The sequence below is a fragment of the Lepidochelys kempii genome, chromosome 1 (assembly GCF_965140265.1).
Source record: "Lepidochelys kempii isolate rLepKem1 chromosome 1, rLepKem1.hap2, whole genome shotgun sequence".
NCBI lineage: Eukaryota > Metazoa > Chordata > Testudines > Cheloniidae > Lepidochelys > Lepidochelys kempii.
Genome location: NC_133256.1, coordinates 222265295 through 222284750, shown reverse-complemented (window position 1 = coordinate 222284750; position 19456 = coordinate 222265295). Strand labels below are relative to the sequence as shown.

At 42.1% G+C, this 19456-nt stretch overlaps 1 protein-coding gene across 1 annotated transcript in view; it reads right to left on the bottom strand.

Annotated features, from left to right (window-relative positions):
• LOC140907760 (potassium voltage-gated channel subfamily KQT member 1-like) overlaps window positions 1-19456 on the bottom strand; it is a 744155-nt gene that overhangs the window by 658581 nt on the left and 66118 nt on the right. The window contains exon 3 of the mRNA XM_073334512.1: window positions 10830-10956. Coding sequence (XP_073190613.1) covers window positions 10830-10956 — 127 coding nt within the window. The remainder of the gene's footprint in view (window positions 1-10829; window positions 10957-19456) is intronic.

The window sequence follows — 19456 nt, the reverse complement described above, 5'->3', positions numbered from 1 at the left end:
CCTTCCCACCCCAAATATAGCGATCAGCTAAACCCTGAGCATATGGGCAAGATTCACCAGCCAGATACCCAGGAAAGAATTCTCTGTAGTAACTCAGATCCAACCCCATCCAACATCCCATCACAGATCATTGGGCCTATTTACCATGAATATTTAAAGATCAATTAATTACCAAAAATCATGTTATCCCATCATACAATCTCCTCCATAAACTTAGAGTTTAATCTTAAAGCCAGATAAGTATTTTGCCCCCACTGCTTCCCTTGGAAGGCTATTCCAAAACTTCACTCCTCTGATGGTTAGAAACCTTAGTCTAATTGCAAGTCTATAATTCAATTCTCCATGGTAGCATTCAACTCCTTTACTACGGCAGACCCCTGCCTCATTCACTACACATCTTCCAACTTTTGCAACAAATAAGGCAAGGGTCCTACAGTCAGTCTCCTTCACTACACAGCCCTGCTTCATCCCTACAGCAAGTCCCTTGTGCACTTCCTGTCCTTTTCGGGAGGACACTGGTTGTCAACCTGTCCGGTCTATGCTCTGGCACCACTTCAGCACATTGAGAGCACCCTACAGGAACCCTAGACAGCCTCCAGAACACGTTTCTGGAGTTTTTCTGGCCAGTCTGCACTGGGTCTCTGTGGCTGTCCTGAGCCTCCCCTTATGGGAGGGCAGACCAGGCCTGCTCTGCATCCAGGCAGGTCCACAGCTCCTGCATTCAGGCCCTTCAGCGACAGTGCAGGTAGTCATACATGAAGCATTTTGGTGCACATCTGTCTCCATCAGCTCCAATATGCCAGGCAGCTCTTATCTCCTGAGACCTCTCGGAGCTACCAGTCTTTTACTGGGACCTACTCAGGACCTGGAAGCATCTAGTGTCAGTGACCAGGTCCGTAGCAGCCACTGTGGAGAAGACCCTCCTTGCAGAACCCCTCCTACACAACCCCATCTCTATGTGCAGGTGAGGGAGTCCCCCTTGATTCACTGGAAGTTGGTCCTGGCTGGTACCACCAGACTCTAAAATGTCTGGGATTAGGATCAGAGGGATTATAGCACTCAGCCAGTGCATGGAGCTGCCCACCCTGCTCTTACCCTGTTGTGTGCTCCAGGAGGCAAGGGCAGCCTTGTCTCCTCCTTCTCTCATTTTCCTCAAGTGGATCCTGAGGAAGAGTGATCCCCGTTCACTGCTGACCCATCTGTCCAGGTGGAGCAAGTTGGAAGGGGAAGTGCCCTCTTCTATTCTCTACTGGTATCCGGTATCCAGGCAGATTTTCTCTAGGTGGCACCCCTGAATCCTCTGACTCCTTTGTGGAGCAGTGGGCACTGACTGGGGTTTTCTGCTTAGCATCCCCTCTGGATCCTGCATTGGACCGATATCCTCACTCCCATCCCTTTTTTCACATTTGTTACCCAAAGTACTCTGTTCTCTGGACTTTGTAGTCCCTCCCTGTGGCTGAGGCCATAGGTCTTTGAGTTCTGGGAAGAGGTGGACCCAAAACTAAATAGGCCTATGAACTGATTAAGGCAGAGGTGCTGTGGGAAAAAACCAGGATGCAATCATCTAATTAAAGACTATCACAATACATATCCACAAGGGGGACAAATTAAGGTTGCACAACCAACCCTTATTCTGGCATTTCCCAACTTTTGAGCATTTGACTTTGGAACCTTAGAGCTCTTTGAAAATGGGGTGTGTGTGTGAGAAGTTACTTAGGCTTTTAAAAAAGCAAACTGAACACACGAATTCCATCCAGTAGCATCATATTGATACCCATATGGGACATCAGTAAGACTAAAACCTTTAGCTCCACCACACAGACCCCTGCAACTTGAGCTAGCAAGGTAAATGATAGCAGTAGTAAGTAGTCATCCTTTATGTGGACTGACATAAAGGAGCTCTGGTATGAAACTGCAGAAAAACCTGAGAGTCTCTGGATTAAGTTTAGAAGCGTGAGCAACAAGGGTGATGTCGTGCTAATGTACTCAATGCTTTTTTTGCCTAGGTCTTCACAAACAAGGTCCACTCCCAGACTACTGCACTGGGCAGAGGTGACCAGCCCTCTGTGGAGAAAGAAGTGATTCGGGACTATTTAGAAAAGCTGGACGGGCACAAGTCCATGGGGCGGGATGCACTGCATCCAAGAGTGCTAACGAAGTTGGCGGATGTGATTGCAGAGCCATTGGTCATTATCTTTGAAAACTCATGGCGATCAGGGGAGGTCCCAGATGACTGGAAAAAGGCTAATGTAGTGCCCATCTTTAAAAAAAGGGAAGGAGGAGGATCCGGGGAACTACAGGCCAGTCAGCCTCCTCAGTCCCTGGAAAAATCATGGAGAAGGTCCTCAAAGAATCAATTCTGAAGCACTTAGAGCAGAGGAAAGTGATCAGAAACAGTCAGCATGGATTCACCACGGGCAAATCATGCCTGACTAATCTAATTGCCTTCTATGATGAGATAACTGGCTCTGTGGATGAAGGGAAAGCAGTGGATGTGTTATTCCTTGACTTTAGCAAAGCTTTTGATACACAGTCTCCCACAGTATTTTTGCCAGCAAGTTAAAGAAGTATGGGCTGGATGAATGGACTATAAGGTGAACAGAAAGCTGGCTAGATGGTCAGGCTCAATGGGTAGCGATCATTGGCTCCACGTCTAGTTGGCAGCCGGTATCAACTGGAGTGCCCCAAGGGTCGGTCCTGGGGCCGGTTTTGTTCAATATCTTCATAAATGATCTGGAGGATGGCGTGGACTGCACCCTCAGCTAGTTTGTAGAGGACACTAAACTAGGAGGAGTGGTAGGTATGCTGGACAGTAGGGATAGGATATAGAAGGACTTAGACAAATTAGAGAATTGGGCCAAAAGAAATCTGATGAGGTTCAACAAGGACAAGTGCAGAGTCCTGCACTTAGGAGGGAAGAATCCCATGCACTGCTACAGACTAGGGACAGAATGGCTAGGCAGCAGTTCTGCAGAAAAGGACCTAGGGGTTACAGTGGACAAGAAGCTGGATATGAGTCAACAGTGTGCCCTTGTTGCCAAGAAGGCTACCGGCATTTTGGGATGTATTAGTAGGGGGCATTGCCAGCAGATCAAGGGATGTGATTGTTTCCCTCTATTCGACCTTGGCGAGGCCTCATCTGGAGTATTGTGTCCAGTTTTGGGCCCCACACTGCAAGAAGGATGTGGAAAAATTGGAAAGCGTCCAGCGGAGGGCAACAAAAATGATTAGGGGACTAGAACACATGACTTATGAGGAGAGGCTGAGGCAACTGGGATTGTTTAGTCTGCAGAAGAGAAAATGAGGGGGGATTTGATAGCTGCTTTCAACTACCTGAAAGGGGGTTCCAAAGAGGATGGATCTAGACTGTTCTCAGTGGTAGTAGATGACAGAACAAGGAGTAATGGTCTCAAGTTGCCATGGGGGAGGTTTAGGTTGGATATTAGGAAACACTATTTCACTACGAGGGTGGCGAAGCACTGGAATGGGTTACCTAGGGAGGTGGTGGAATCTCCTTCCTTTGAGGTTTTTAAGGTCAGGCTAGACAAAGCCCTGGCTGGGATGATTTAGTTGGGGATTGGTCCTGCTTTGAGCAGGGGGTAGGACTAGATGACCTCCTGAGGTCCCTTCCAACTCTGATATTCTAGGATTCTATGACACAGAAGAGAGATGAGACACTTTGCCAGTGGGTTTCAGATAGTTGCTGACACTAGAGGAATGTTGAGACTCAGGAATCTTGGCACTGATGAGGCTCTGGAGAGGAGCATGTCTAGTGGGTACAGACCTTTTTATCCATTCCCCACAATCTTGACTCCTCCTTCCCCATCTCCAGCAACTTGTCCCTGGCTCAATCCTTTCTTTTCTTCAGCCATGGTTCCTCATCCCAGTCTCAGTCTTCTTTCCCACCTCTCATCCTGGCTGTTCAGAGATCTCTCCCCTCTTCCCACTTGTTTTCCCTGCCCCACCAATTTCCTGTCAGTCCCAATCTGCCAGTCTCAGTCTGTGAGTGAGCTCCTGCTGGGGGGGAACACAGAACATGCCCCCCCTAAAGGGGTCAAAGTTAAATGTCTGTGCATGCCCCTGTATGAGGCACAAACTCAGCAAAATGGCAGTAAATAGCCTACTATGTGGAACAAATGGGGCAAATAAGTGACATATGTTCTAAATGTACAATTTCACATTTTAGAGGTTTTTTGGTCTCATTCTCTGGAACAGACGTAACATCTTTCCTGTTTCTTAGGCTCTGGATCAGTACCTAGCACATTAAGCACTATTTCCCTAGAAGCCTGAGACAGGCTGCAGTGTTGCTTTCGTGCACCAGTGGTTTCTTCATTTCTATGACCAGGTCCCTGAAAAACATCTCTCTCTTACTTAAGGATTTATTAAGCCAGGTACAATTCAACAACATCCAAATAATATATGCATTCAGACATACGTCCAAAATGTTCGCAAAAACTACTATCAGCCAGCGTTTGCCTATCCATTTTGTGATGGATGAGGATACCATCACACATGTCCTTTTGTTTTGTTATAAAAATTAATTGTATCTGTTTTGCTTCAGCCCCAGAGGCAGAAGCATCTGAGTGCATAGACGACAACAGTAATACTGCTTTCCCCTTTTTGGGTACATAAGTCACAAGGGTCATATTTTCCTGGAAACCAAACAAAACTGGAGTGGACAGGTTTTGCCAGTTGGAAAGGAACTGAACAGGAATTTCAGGCTTGTTCCTTCTCATTGTGCCAGCCAAAGTTAGTTTTTTGGGGCAGCAAGTCCAACACTGGTGAAAAAATTATCCCTTGTTGCCTCTAAAACTTGTGCCAGTTCGTTAACTATGTTTCTTGTTGCTGCTGCATTTGCCTCTCTGCCACCGTATAGGTCAGCATTTAAAATACACGAAGCTGTGAAGTCACAGCATAGCCAGAATTTACTGCCAGATCTGGCTGATTTTGAAAGCATATAATGCCTGAAAGGACAGCAACCATGGTAAGCCACCAGCTGTTTGTCCATGGACAAAAGTCAGCTTGCTAAGCAAGTATTTCTTATTTATACATATAGGCATAGCACATAATAGGCAGAGCACATAGTAATACCTACAGCCAAGTGTTTCTATTATTAACTCAACAATTTGATTTCTAATTTTCCCAATATCTTTACATTTGGTCTACAACTTTCAATATCCGGTGATTTTGAGCAAAAACAATTCACCCATTTTTCAAGTACAAAAAACAAAAAAAAATCCTTTTTAACAAAAACTTTGAATTGTTTTTAGCAGCTCTAGTAGTTTATGGTATGAAGTTTATGGTCTGGAGATAGCTCTTAGGCTGGATATATGCTTTTTAGTGGTCCAGTGAAAATCTGTCTGTAAGGACTCAAAATAAACAGCCTGTATGCACATACTTTGAGTTCTGACTTACAATAATGTGGTTTTTCTCTAACATTCACTCAGTGTTTTATTGGCACAACACTGGTAGGCTTATATAACTTGACTGGAATTTCACATTCAATGTACAGGTGCTCCTTCACAGTCCTGTCTCATTCCATAACAAACTTTGAAGGTGCATATGAATATATTCCACACAGGCCCATTGCTAAAGGCAGACAATATGGGATAATAATGCACACACAACACCCTTGAACATAACCTGCCTAATATTTATTTCAAAGCATAAGCTCCCAAGCCCCTGGTGAATGAACATTAATTACAAAAAGTCATCTGTAATGACATTTCTGTAATGCAGCAAAAAGGATAGCATGTGACCTTGCAATCCCTCATCTTATCTTTGCCTGTGCCCACTATTTATCTTTTACAAAAAGCTTAAGTATAAACATTCAGAGTGGAATTTTCAAAAGTGTTGAGTGTTGACCCAACACTGCTCCTGCTGAAGCCAATAATAAACCTATATTGGGTTCCAACTGGAGCCAAGGCTCTGGGAACCCTCTGGCCTTGCGGGGTCCCAGAGCCCAGGCTCCAGCCTGAGCCGGACCCTGAACATCTACAAAGCAAATGTATAGCCCCACAGCCAAGTCTAGCAATAGGACTAGTACACAGAGTTTCTTCTACAACGCAACAGTAACAACCGTACTTCCAAATGTATTTCCCCAATGAGCCTTAATTCCCACAAGAATAAAACAGTATTTACACCTCTTTTGTCCATAACCTCCCACATTCTCTATACTTAAACATTCTGATGTGTCTTAACAAAGAAGTTGCAACCCTGTGCTCACAATTTACACTTAGCATTTAAAGTGCACTGTATGCTCTCCAATACTATACAAACACTAATTGCTACTGTAGTATGTAATGTGACAGCATACTGAATATAGATCAAGTTGAAAACATTCTAACAGGATTTATGTAGCTTATCCTGCATTCAAATGAATATTCTGTCAGATAATTATTTATGGAAGCTACTTAATTTAAATATAATCCTGGGAAAGCAATGGGGAGCAAAGGTTGCTGCATACATAGATTGTTTCAAGTTCTGGCTCATGATATGTTCTATAACTGACCTAGTCTCATACAATTGGCTGTATAATTTTTTTTTGCAAAAAAAATTAAAGTTTTCAAAAAAAATTCACAGAACGTTTTGGCATTTTATTAAAAAACAAAAAACCATAGACAACTTCCTTACAAGGCCAAATTTACCAGACCACTTTAACTGTGTCTGCATCAGAATCATTATGTCCGCAAACAATGAAGCGCCATGCACTGAATCAGTTCCCACATCCCTCAAGAGATGGCACATGCAATTGCCCATATATAAACACAGCTATTAGGGCTGTCGACTAATCAGTTAACTCACGCGATTAACTCAAAAAAATTAACTGCGATTAAAAAAAACAATCAATTGCAGTTTTAATTGCACTTTTAAATAGAATACCAATTGAAATTTATAAGCTATTTTGGATGTTTTTCTACATTTTCAAATATATTGCCGTAAATTACAACACAGAATACAAAGTGTACAGTGCTCACTTTAATTTTCATTACAAATATTTGCACTGTAAAAATAGAAATAGTATTTTTCAATTCACCTCATACATGTACTATAATGCAATCTCTTTATTGTATAAGTACTATTTACAAATGTAGATTTTTTTTGTTAAAAAACAAAAACCCGTAACTCAAAACCAAAACAATGTAAAACTTTAGAGCCTACAAGTCCACTCAGTCCTACTTCTTATTCAGCCAATTGATAAGACAAACAAGTTTGTTTACATTTACAGGAGATAAATGCTGCCTGCTTCTTATTTACAATGTCACCTGAAAGTGAGAACAGGCATTCACTGGCACTTTTGTAGCTGGCATTGCAAGGTATTTACGCACCAGATATGCTAAACATTTGAATGCTCCTTCATGCTTCAGCTACCATTCCAGAGGGCATGTTTCCATGCTGATGACACATGTTAAAAAGATAATGTGTTAATTAAATTTTGACTGAACTCCTTGGGGAGAATTGTATGTCCTCTGCTCTGTTTTACCTGCATTCTGCCATATATTTCATACTATAGCAGTCTCTGATGAAGACCCAGCACATGTTTGTTTTAAGAACACTTTCACTGCAGATTTGACAAAACGCAAAGAAGGTACCGATGTGAGATTTCTAAAGCGAGCTATAGCACTCGACCCAAGGTTTAAGAATCTGAAGTGCCTTCCAAAATCTGAGAGGGACGAGGTGTGGAGCATGCTTTCAGAAGTCTTAAAAGAGCAATACTCCGATACTGAAACTACAGAACTCCAACCATCAGAAAAGAAAATCAACCTTCTGCTGGTGGCATCTGACTCAGATGATGAAAGTGAACATGTGTCAGTTTGTACTGCTTTGAATCATTATCGAGCAGAAACTATCGTCAGTGTGGATGCATGTCTTCTGGAATGGTGGTTGAAGATGAAGGGACATATCAATCTTTATGTAAGGGGACTGTTGCCCCTTTATTAACATTCAGTGGGGGGTGTTTTGGTTGGCTAGCTTCCAGTACTAAAAGGGGAAGGGTCTATGGGAAATCAGGATCCTGAGATTGATAGTCCCCAGGAACAATGCAGAGAGGCCAATGCTCCAGGTCAGCCTGAATGACAGGGCGGGCAAGCTAATCAGGGAGTCAGGAGGCCAGGGAGCTCCCGTCCCCCATGTGAGCTGGATTTGCCTGGGTCAGACAGAGTGGGGCTGAGCTAAGGAGAAAGCAGGGGCCCAAGCTGAGCTGGGGAGCAGAACTGTGCCAGATCCAGGTGGACCAGAAAAGCATCCCAGAGAGAGCAGACCCTGTCCTGGGAGCAGAGCTGCAGCAACCAGAGCCAGAGGGGCAAAGAAACAGCCCGGGGAGCTGGAGGCAGAGCAGCAGTGCTGAGACAGAGTGGTGCAGCTGGGGCTGGAGCAGTCCAGAGCTGGGTGCGGTGAGCAGCTGCGGAGAGTGAGGGGGACCCTGGGCAGTGGGCCAAGCACAGGGAGACACCTCAGCCAAGAGACTCTGCAGGCCAGGCTTGGAATGTAACCCCAACAGGGCGGGGGCAACACTGGGAAGAAGGGTCCTACCACTTAGAGCCTGAGAGCATGTGGCCACCGCCATAGCAAGTGTCCAACCCACAGCATCCCTGCAGCACAGCCAGGGCCTGAGACTTACAAGGAACAGGCTGTGAACTGCCCTGACGTTCCAGAGACCCTGTTTGTGACGTTCCCTGCCACAGAGTGGGTTGATGCTTTTCCTTTCACCTTTCCCATTTTTCCTTATTCTTTTTAAAATTGTTGATTAAATAACTTGCATTTGCTTTAAATTGTATGTAATGGTCAGTGGGTCAGAGAAGTGCCCAGGGCAGAGAGAGTACCCCGGAGTGGGGACACCCTTGCCCCCGTCCTAGGTGACCACAGCAGGGTTGGGGGTCAAGCCCCCCAGGAATCCTGGGCCCAGCCTTGTTGGGTTACTAGGACTCTGCCAGACAGGATAGTGGAATGGGAGTCCTCAAGGACAGGGAGGCCACTGGGTAAAGGAAGTGGGAGCGAGGACTCATATCCTTTCACTAGCGCACTTCACCGGGGCAGTACAGAAGCCAGGAAAGTTCCCCACAATAGTGGCACTATTCCCCCTCTTACATTTAGCGCATCTGAAAATGTAAATCTCTTGCAATGCCAGCTACAACAGTGCCATGCAAACATCTGTTCTCACTTTCAGGTGACACTCTAAAACAAGAAGCAGACAGCATTATCTCCTGTTTGTCTTAGTGACGGGCTGAACGAGATGTAGGACTGAGCAGACTTGTAGGCTCTAAAGTTTTAGATTGTTTTATTTTTGAATGCAGTTTTTTTTGCACATAATTCTACATTTGTAAGTTCAACTTTCATGAGAAAGAAATTGCACTACAGTACTTGTATGAGGTGAATTGAAAAACATGATTTCTTTTGGTTTTTTTTTTTTTTTTTTTTTTTTTTACAGTGAAAATACTTAACCAAAAATACAAAGTGAGCATTGTTCATTTTATTCTGTGTTGTAATTGAAATCAATATATTTGAAATAGTAGAAAATATCCAAAAATATTTAAATAAATGGTATTCTATTACTGTTTAAGAGTGCGATTAATCATGTGATTATCACGATTAATTTTTTTAAAATCACTTGAGAGCCCAAACAGCTATATATTTTGTGCATTTGTGCTTCTGTTTTTCATGCAATGAAATCCCCCAGGATTTTAAAGTTGTACATTATTTCCCGCTGTTAATTATGCATATTAAGCTCCTCAGACTACTTGGTTTGTTGAGTTTTCACCTGAAATCTCATGCAAATCATAGGTGGTGAGTGAGGCAATCAGCTGTGGACTCTGCAGATGGGGTTAAACTCACACACTGCTCCCCAGCTACCTGTACCCCAGCAGAAGCATGACCACAAAACCCAGTGAGCAGAAACTAGGTTTCAATTCCCCCACATAAAAATAACCGATAGAAGGGAACACAGACCCCTTAATGATTAAACAGTGTACTGTATATGGTACTAATAAACATTTTATACACATTGATATCATTGTAGCACCTAAAATGGTCAAGGTGGTGTACAAAAACCACAGGAAGATATAGCCTTTCCCAAAGGGTTTATAAATTAAAGAAAAACACACTCCAGACGAAACAGAATGTTCATGGTAATGTTACATACAAATCCAGTTACTTTTTTCCAATCGCCCCTTTTCCCCCAACACCCCTCTCACTCTCCTCCAACTAGCTCTCTATTCCCTCTTCCTCTCCATCCAGCAGCTCCTTTGTATCCTCCCTTCCACTGTGCCCACCCTACAGTACATATTCAAGCACAATATGAGAACCTGGAGCTGGGGAAAGAAGGGAAAAAACTCAGCTAGTGAGAGGGTGACCAAGCTATTGAAAGTATCTGGAAGTACAGCCACCCTCCCCAGGGCCAATGTTTCACATAGCCTCAGCCACCCCCTGTTATCACCAGTAGGTGATGCTGCTTTTTATCTTCCCTACCCTTCAGAGATTCAGATTTTCCTTCTTCAGCTAGGGTTCCCTGTAGGCAAGGGCCTAATACATATCATTTCAGGATATGCAGTATTATTACTGCTTATTAGTTGTACCACGGTAGTGCCTGGAGACCCCATTGTACTAGGCACATTTCTAATACATAATAAGACTAAACTTTTCAAGGCAAGGAAAATTTAAATAGCTAAGACAGACACAGGGAAGCACAGACAGCTTGCCCAAGGTCACACACAGGTCAGTGCTAAGAATCAAGGATACAACTCAGGTCTCCAGTATGTTTTTTGGAAATAACTTTATAGTCACAGTTTAAACAGGATATGAACAGAACTGTCTAAAAACAATATGAATCTTACCAATAATTGATATAGGCTTTCTGGCAAAACGTAGTCTTCCCTTAAAGCCAACATATTTACTTCTGCAACCAGCAGACCATAGCCGCACCAAATATTCAGCACCAAAAAACACCACCAGAACAATTTCCTGTTGGAATTAAAAGGAAAAAGGATGTGATTAACGTCAAAAGTTAACTCACAATTTGCATTTTCCTTTTGTCTGTGACTTGTCAAGCCACCTCCTGAAAACCAAAAAGCCAATAGTAACAAGATTGTGTTTTATTTATTTTTCAGAGGGCAAATTTTAAAAAATGGAGTATATTGCCAGCAAACTATTTGTGGAGTAAGGTACTAGTGAGCATAAATAAGTTGTTTAAATAGAAAACTCAGAGCTAAGGTTTCAGAGTAGCAGCCGTGTTAGTCTGTATCCGCAGAAAGTAAAGGAGTACTTGCGACACCTTAGAGGCAAACAAATTTGAGCATAAGCTTTCTTTTTTCAGAGCTAAGCATTATTCTCCTAATCCCTCTAGGCAATACCATAGCAGTGTCCTCTGAGGGAAGTCACAGTAAGTTTCTTCCTCTGTTTAGTTACTGCTCCTAAAAGTTGAAAATAGAGGGATGAAAAATGGAACACTGACAGAGTAGTGTTTTGTTTTTTTAAAAAAATTTTGCATATATTTACCATGCCTCCCTCACTTCCTGGCTTTGGCTAGAATGAAAAGCAACAGGAGCAAACAAGAAATCTTTCTGCTGTTCTCATGTTATTTCTATCCTAACAAACAAGGATTAGTAGAAATCTGACAAAATGTGCAGTTCAATTTGCTGACAAAGAAGGCTGGGAGATAACATTCAAAATTATGATGCTGACCTGTTTTATTCAAGACAACTTTCTCCAAAATATTATATGAAATGTTCTCCTGGACTTCCATAGAGAATATATTACTCCTTTTAAGTTTGGTACTCTTGGTTCTAATCACAGATCAATAAAAGCAAAGAATCGCCAGTTCTTTAAGGAATGTGATTCTGAAATTTAAGGGAACTTTAAAAATTCTGCTTATGAGTCAAGTTTTTTTTTTTAAATAAACTTCATGTTCTCACACACACAGAGCGCTCTACATGCATACAAAAATGCAGAATCAGAGTTTACAAACTTGAAACCTCTTCTAAAATCATAAATTGTCCAATTCTCTCATCAACTCACTTGCATCTAATTACACATTCACTGAAATGAATGTGATCTGTTTTGTTAATAGATTCACGGATTCCAAGGTTAGAAGGAACTATAGTGATCTAGTCCAGGGGTCTCCAAACTACAGCCTGCGGGCCGGATCCGTCCTGCGGCTTCCATTTGTCCGGCCCTCCAACCAACAGGGGAAAAGGGCACAGCTGAGTAGGAACGCCTGCCGGCAGCAGCTCACGTGGGTGGGGGGGTGTAGCTCAGCTGAGCTGTGCGGAGTGGTGAGTGCCCCTGGGAGCCAGTGTCCCTCCAAAAGGGGAACCAACTTAGGGGAGAGTTGCTGCTGCAGCCGAGCAGGCACAGACCCCTGCCTTAGAGTAAAAATACAAGTCAGATGCTTAATTACATCTCCAATAAATGCAGTAAAGAAGATGGAAATTAATTTTATGATGGTTAAATTTTAACTACAGCACTAATAGAACCAAACAGTCCCAACCAACAATGGGAACCTGGAGCTTCTCTTACCAAAGTACAGCCAAACTTTCAATCCTTTGTCATTTTCTTCAGCAGAGCAGGCGCGCCTAGCAGACACAGGGAGAAGGGAGCAGGCACAGGGCAGAGCAGACCCAACAAGGGGAGCCAACTTACAGTACCTGCGTCGATTAACTTTTATACCTGATTTAGAATTTAATGGAACACTGACACAGTAGAGTAGTGTTTTTTTTTTTAATTTTGCATATATTTAATTTCTTTCACTGTTGCTTCAGCCCATGAAGCCCTTTCAAAAATTTAATATGTCCCTTGTCTCAAAGTTTGGAGACTAGATTGAAGAGTATCATCAAATATTTGTTCCCCACATATGTACTCAGAAATTAATCAAGTCACCTATAATCTTTTTTGATAAACTAAAGAAATCGATGGAACTCAGTCTACCACTATGAAGCATGTTTTCTAATCCTTCAATTATTGTCATGGTTCTTCACTGAATTCTCCCCATTTATCATCATCTTTCTTGGATTATGGATACAGTATTCCCCCAATGGTCACACCAGACCAAATACATAAGTAAAATAAACTCTACTCCTACTCAGGATTCCCCCGTTGATTCATCCAAGAACTGCGCCATTTCCTTTTGGCCACAGTGTTTCACCTTCAGCTCATGTTCAGCTGATTTTGCACCACAACCCCCAAATCTTTTTCAGAGTCACAGCTTCCCAGTATAGTACGGTCTACATTCTTTGTTCCTAGATGTATATATTTACATTTAGCCATATTAAAAACATATATTGTTTGCTTCTACCAGTTTACCAAGGCATCCACACCACTTGTTTGTCGCCTGTTCTCTTCATTATGTACCACGCCCCCAATTTAGGTGTCATTTACAAACTTTGTGATGGTTTAATCTTTTCTTCCAAGTATTTAATAAAAGAAAATGTTAACTAGTGTAGGGTCAAGAACCCATCCCTGTGGGACCCCACTAGAATCAGGAAATGTCCCAATTCCTCAACTACGCGTTGAGACCTATCAGTTAGCCAGCTTTTAATCTGTTGGCTGTGTGCCATGTTAATTTTATAACTTTCTAAGTTGTTTTTCATCAAAATATCATGGAGCACCAACTCAAGTTTTGCACTGAATGTGTTACTTTTACATTACACGTCAGCTAGCATCACATGCTAGAATGCCCACTATTACTAAATAGTAAAGACCAATAGGATAACCACTGTGTTAAAGCACGTGAATCTTGGCAACCTTCTTTCAGGTGAAGAGGGCTGAATACAGATTCTTGCAGAGCTTACCAGTGCTATCCCCACCACCAGCCAAACGTGTTCTCTTGAGTATAATGGGAATGCATCCTACTTCTCTAACCCCACAGGCTGAGCTGGTGGGGTAGGAGGAGCAGACTCAACTGGGAGAGCATTTGGGAACTGCAGCATTCCCCATCTTCACACCTAGAATGGGATTTCTCTCTGAACAATGCCTATTCATCCTTAGAATTCCTCATAAGGAAAGTATTTTAGAGGATGAAAGGTGAGTAGAAGAGGGATTATGCAAGCCTACTAATTATGATTGAGTTGTTAACTTTGGAATCAGACCCCCAGGATAAGGATTGTCACAGCAACTCATAACAAGAAAAGATGTGCCATATAATTACAACATAAAAGTATGTCTGTTCCCTCCCAACCCCCATGAAAATGTAGGCTTTTCTGACTCAGACTTAAAGGATATCATTACCAGTGGAAAAATTATTGACAAGAACAGTGAGGTAGAATTGCCATGTCCAGTTATGCTAAGTATCTGCTAGCATAGAAAACACTATGCACAAGAGAAATGCTGAGGAAACAAAGGACTTATAGTTGTGAGATTTTTCCCCAATAGGAAAAATGGGCAATATCACCCTGCAGGCCTTTTACTGGGAAACAGAGCGCATATCTAACAAAGCAAAAACTCCTAAGGACAGATCCCTCAAAACTGATCAATTAATCTCTGTCCTCTCCTTTATCTTACTACTTCATTGTTTGTACGCAATTGATTTGCTAATTCAAACAGAACGGGGTTCTCAAATTTGCTAGGAGAGAGAATGGAAGTTTGACAGCTCTTTACTCACTTTCAAGAACTGATAGAGTCATCAGAATTTGTATTAGCCTTGTACAGTCTGCTTAATAACTGTTCTCTGCTGAAGTCAGTATCACTTACAATAACTACAAGTCTGTCTCATTTTGTTTTGGAAACCAAAATTATAGTATGTCCTAGACACTTTCTCAAGACAAAGGACATTCTAATTTATTTCAGAGTAACAGCCGTGTTAGTCTGTATTCGCAAAAAGAAAAAGGAGGACTTGTGGCACCTTAGAGACTAACCAATTTATTAGAGCATAAGCTTTCGTGAGCTACAGCTCACTTCCTCAGATGCATATCGTGGAAACTGCAGCAGGCTTTATATATACACAGAGAATATGAAACAATACCTATTCCCACCCCACTGTCCTGCTGGTAATAGCTTATCTAAAGTGATTTCCAGCACAAATCCAGGTTTTCTCACCCTCCACCCCCCCACACAAATTCACTCTCCTGCTGGTGCTAGCCCATCCAAAGTGACAACTCTTTACATAATCAAGTCGGGCTATTTCCTGCATAGATCAAGGTTTTCTCACATCCCCCCCACCCCCATACACACACAAACTCACTCTCCTGCTGGTAATAGCTCATCCAAACTGACCACTCTTCAAGTTAAAATCCAAGTTAAACCAGAACATCTGGGGGGGGGGGGTTATTTAATTTATTGTATCTGAAAGATACAGTTCTCAGTTCTTAAGTAATTCTAACCTATTGTGTCAAGTACACCCAGAAAAAAAAATCAAGATACATTCAAAACATTCAAGCTCTAACACTATGAAACTGTATACAACATATTTAAAAGATTGTGAACTTGCTGATATGAGGATAGACTGAAAAGGAAAGACAAGGCAAATAGCTTCCAACAGTTTACAGTCCAAAACTCAGTCAAATTAGAAACTTTTGGAGGAAGGTCACCAACTTTTATGATATACTAGGTTTGGCTGTCCTGCTAGATTTATGACCAAATAAGACTCCTTGCAGCAGTAAGATGGATGAACATCATGTAAATGAAGGCATGTAAATGAAATTTATAGCTCAGAATTCACAATACCTCCCAATATGGTTAAAGATACACCAGAGAAGCAGCTGAAGGGAATGAATGCAGCTGAAGCGATTAAAGTGCACACATGAAAAAGGCAAGTATTTTCTCAGCTGCAGCTGTGTTTTAGGTGGAGAGTATACACAATGCTCTCTTCACTCTTTTTACTGGCATATTTAGGTGCTCAAGTAAAAGGAGGAAGCAGGATGGCTAAATGAATAGCGTGCTCATGAAGATTCAATCAAGGAATGTCAGCTCAAAACAATGAAGCCTCAGAAGCAAGCATAGTGGTTTAATAGTCCCAATGTTTGCACACGTGCGCTTATGTCCGAAATTTAATCTGATAACCTGTCTTCAAGGTTTTCTCGTCCTTAGAGTTCGAAAATGTAAGGTTAACAACCTGCTTCATTTAAATGAATGCTCAAAGGCAATGAAAGTCAACCGGCACTGAGCATGTGCACTTATCCTAAATCTCACTGTTATAAACTATAGAGATTAAATCTGAAACTAGCTGGCTGAAAATTAGCATCACACGGAAGAAAGAGCCATGCAGATTTTCTGTACCTCCTATATTGTCAGCTCATTTTGCTTTGAACAACATTTATTTGTTTTACATATGATTGATATGCTTAATAGAAAAGATGGTCAGAGTCTACATTTAACAAATCCATTACAAAGAAACAGCACTGACTAAATATTTTAGGTTTCAGAGGAACAGCCGTGTTAGTCTGTATTCGCAAAAAGAAAAGGAGGACTTGTGGCACCTTAGAGACTAACCAATTTATTTGAGCATGAGCTTTCGTGAGCTACAGCTCACTTCATCAGATGTTTACCGTGGAAACTGCAGCAGACTTTATATACACACAGAAATCATGAAACAATACCTCCTCCCACCCCACTGTCCTGCTGGTAATAGCTTATCTAAAGTGATCAACAGGTGGGCCATTTCCAGCACAAATCCAGGTTTTCTCACCCTCCACCCCCCCACACAAATTCACTCTCCTGCTGGTGCTAGCCCATCCAAAGTGACAACTCTTTACATAATCAAGTCGGGCTATTTCCTGCATAGATCAAGGTTTTCTCACATCCCCCCCACCCCCATACACACACAAACTCACTCTCCTGCTGGTAATAGCTCATCTAAACTGACCATTCTCCAGGTTTAAATCCAAGTTAAACCAGAACATCTGGGGGGGGGGGGGTAGGAAAAAACAAGAGGAAACAGGCTACCTTGCATAATGACTTAGCCACTCCCAGTCTCTATTTAAGCCTAAATTAATAGTATCCAATTTGCAAATGAATTCCAATTCAGCAGTTTCTCGCTGGAGTCTGGATTTGAAGTTTTTTTGTTTTAAGATAGCGACCTTCATGTCTGTGATTGCGTGACCAGAGAGATTGAAGTGTTCTCCGACTGGTTTATCACACTATCAGAGGCTCGTTCACCTGCACATCCACCAATGTGATCTATGCCATCATGTGCCAGCAATGCCCCTCTGCCATGTACATTGGTCAAACTGGACAGTCTCTACGTAAAAGAATAAATGGACACAAATCAGATGTCAAGAATTATAACATTCATAAACCAGTCGGAGAACACTTCAATCTCTCTGGTCACGCAATCACAGACATGAAGGTCGCTATCTTAAAACAAAAAAACTTCAAATCCAGACTCCAGCGAGAAACTGCTGAATTGGAATTCATTTGCAAATTGGATACTATTAATTTAGGCTTAAATAGAGACTGGGAGTGGCTAAGTCATTATGCAAGGTAGCCTGTTTCCTCTTGTTTTTTCCTACCCCCCCCCCCCCCCCAGATGTTCTGGTTTAACTTGGATTTAAACCTGGAGAATGGTCAGTTTAGATGAGCTATTACCAGCAGGAGAGTGAGTTTGTGTGTGTATGGGGGTGGGGGGGATGTGAGAAAACCTTGATCTATGCAGGAAATAGCCCGACTTGATTATGTAAAGAGTTGTCACTTTGGATGGGCTAGCACCAGCAGGAGAGTGAATTTGTGTGGGGGGGTGGAGGGTGAGAAAACCTGGATTTGTGCTGGAAATGGCCCACCTGTTGATCACTTTAGATAAGCTATTACCAGCAGGACAGTGGGGTGGGAGGAGGTATTGTTTCATGATTTCTGTGTGTATATAAAGTCTGCTGCAGTTTCCACGGTAAACATCTGATGAAGTGAGCTGTAGCTCACGAAAGCTCATGCTCAAATAAATTGGTTAGTCTCTAAGGTGCCACAAGTCCTCCTTTTCTTTTTGTAAATATTTTAGAGCACTTGTGACATATCCAGAATTTGCCCATGTCACACCAGGAGTACTTGTCTGGTCCTCTAGTTTATCAACACATTCTATTTACTACAGAAGATGGAATTTTAATCATCTGGCTAATGAGGGAAGTGACAACTCTATACTCTGCTCCACTATCCAGATATGTTGCCATTGAAGTCTGGAATTCATCTGTCAGGGTGTTGCATAGAAAGTTTTAGCTCCTTAAACACACTTAGGTGGATGGGACACTGTCTAGAGTACAGTTGAATACTTTCTGACCTACTGTGAATATAGCAGTACTTAAAACACAACAAGGACTGTAAGATGCACTAAAGAGCAACCTTAAAACCCAACTTGAAAGAAACCATGAATTTGGTCAGGATAGTATTGCCGGGAGACAGAAGTCCTTTATTCATAGACCCAGGCAGCAATGCAAAATTCCTCAAGTTAACCCACCTACATGCCTCAATCCTGACTGGGTGGGTGGGGGGGCGCGCTACCTCTAGCTGGAAGGAAAAAAAGTATAGTCTTGCTTTTCAATGGCATCTATCCAAAGTGAATACCACCTTCTGAATTATAAATAATCATATAATCTCTCAATTTGGGAGGCTCATACCAGTGTGGGTTTCAGTTTTTTCTGCTTTCCCCCCCCCCCACCTCTCATTCCCAACTAAATTAAAAAAAACAATCCCCTGGGCCAAATCTTGAGGTCTTAAAGCAAGCAAACTCCCTCGGACCTGAATGGGAGTTAACTAGGGTAGGAATCTGAGAAAGAATGGCATGATTTGGTCCTTTGTTAATAACTCCCCAGTAACATTTTCTATTTCACAATGACAGGTTTCAGAGTAGCAGCCATGTTAGTCTGTATTCGCAAAAAGAAAAGGAGTACTTGTGGCACCTTAGAGACTAACCAATTTATTTGAGCATAAGCTTTCGTGAGCTACAGCTCAGCTCACGAAAGCTTATGCTCAAATAAATTGGTTAGTCTCTAAGGTGCCACAAGTACTCCTTTTCTTATTTCACAATGGTTGTTTTCTGTTTGAGTGAATTGTAGAACACATTGCAATTAGCCTACAGAACAGAATTTGTTCTGTACTAAATCCATGTGTTTGATGACCATTCCATATCTATAAAGGCAGTGGCTGCTAAACCACCAACATAGGGCAAGACTTGAGTTAGTGGACTGGATCCACCAAAGCTGAGAGGAACTTGCTATATCATATTTTCCTAAGTTGTAGGATGCATTAAAAAAAAATCTATTTTAAGGTCTATTTTCTAATACTCTCTTAAAAGGCCCACATAAAATGCAGCCATACAGATCCAAGAACAAGCTGTCCGGCGATTTTTTCTGCCTACACCACAAAAGTTGTAGTGAAAGTTAAAAATAAGTTTAGAAGATAATAGAAGCACTTGGTATTTTATTTAGATTTATCCTGCATAAAGAGTGCAAACATACCTTGTGCTGGAGAAGAGACCCTATTGGCATACAAGGGAAATTACTTGCTTTTTCCCCATGGACAGGTTCATCTGTCCATTTCTAAAACC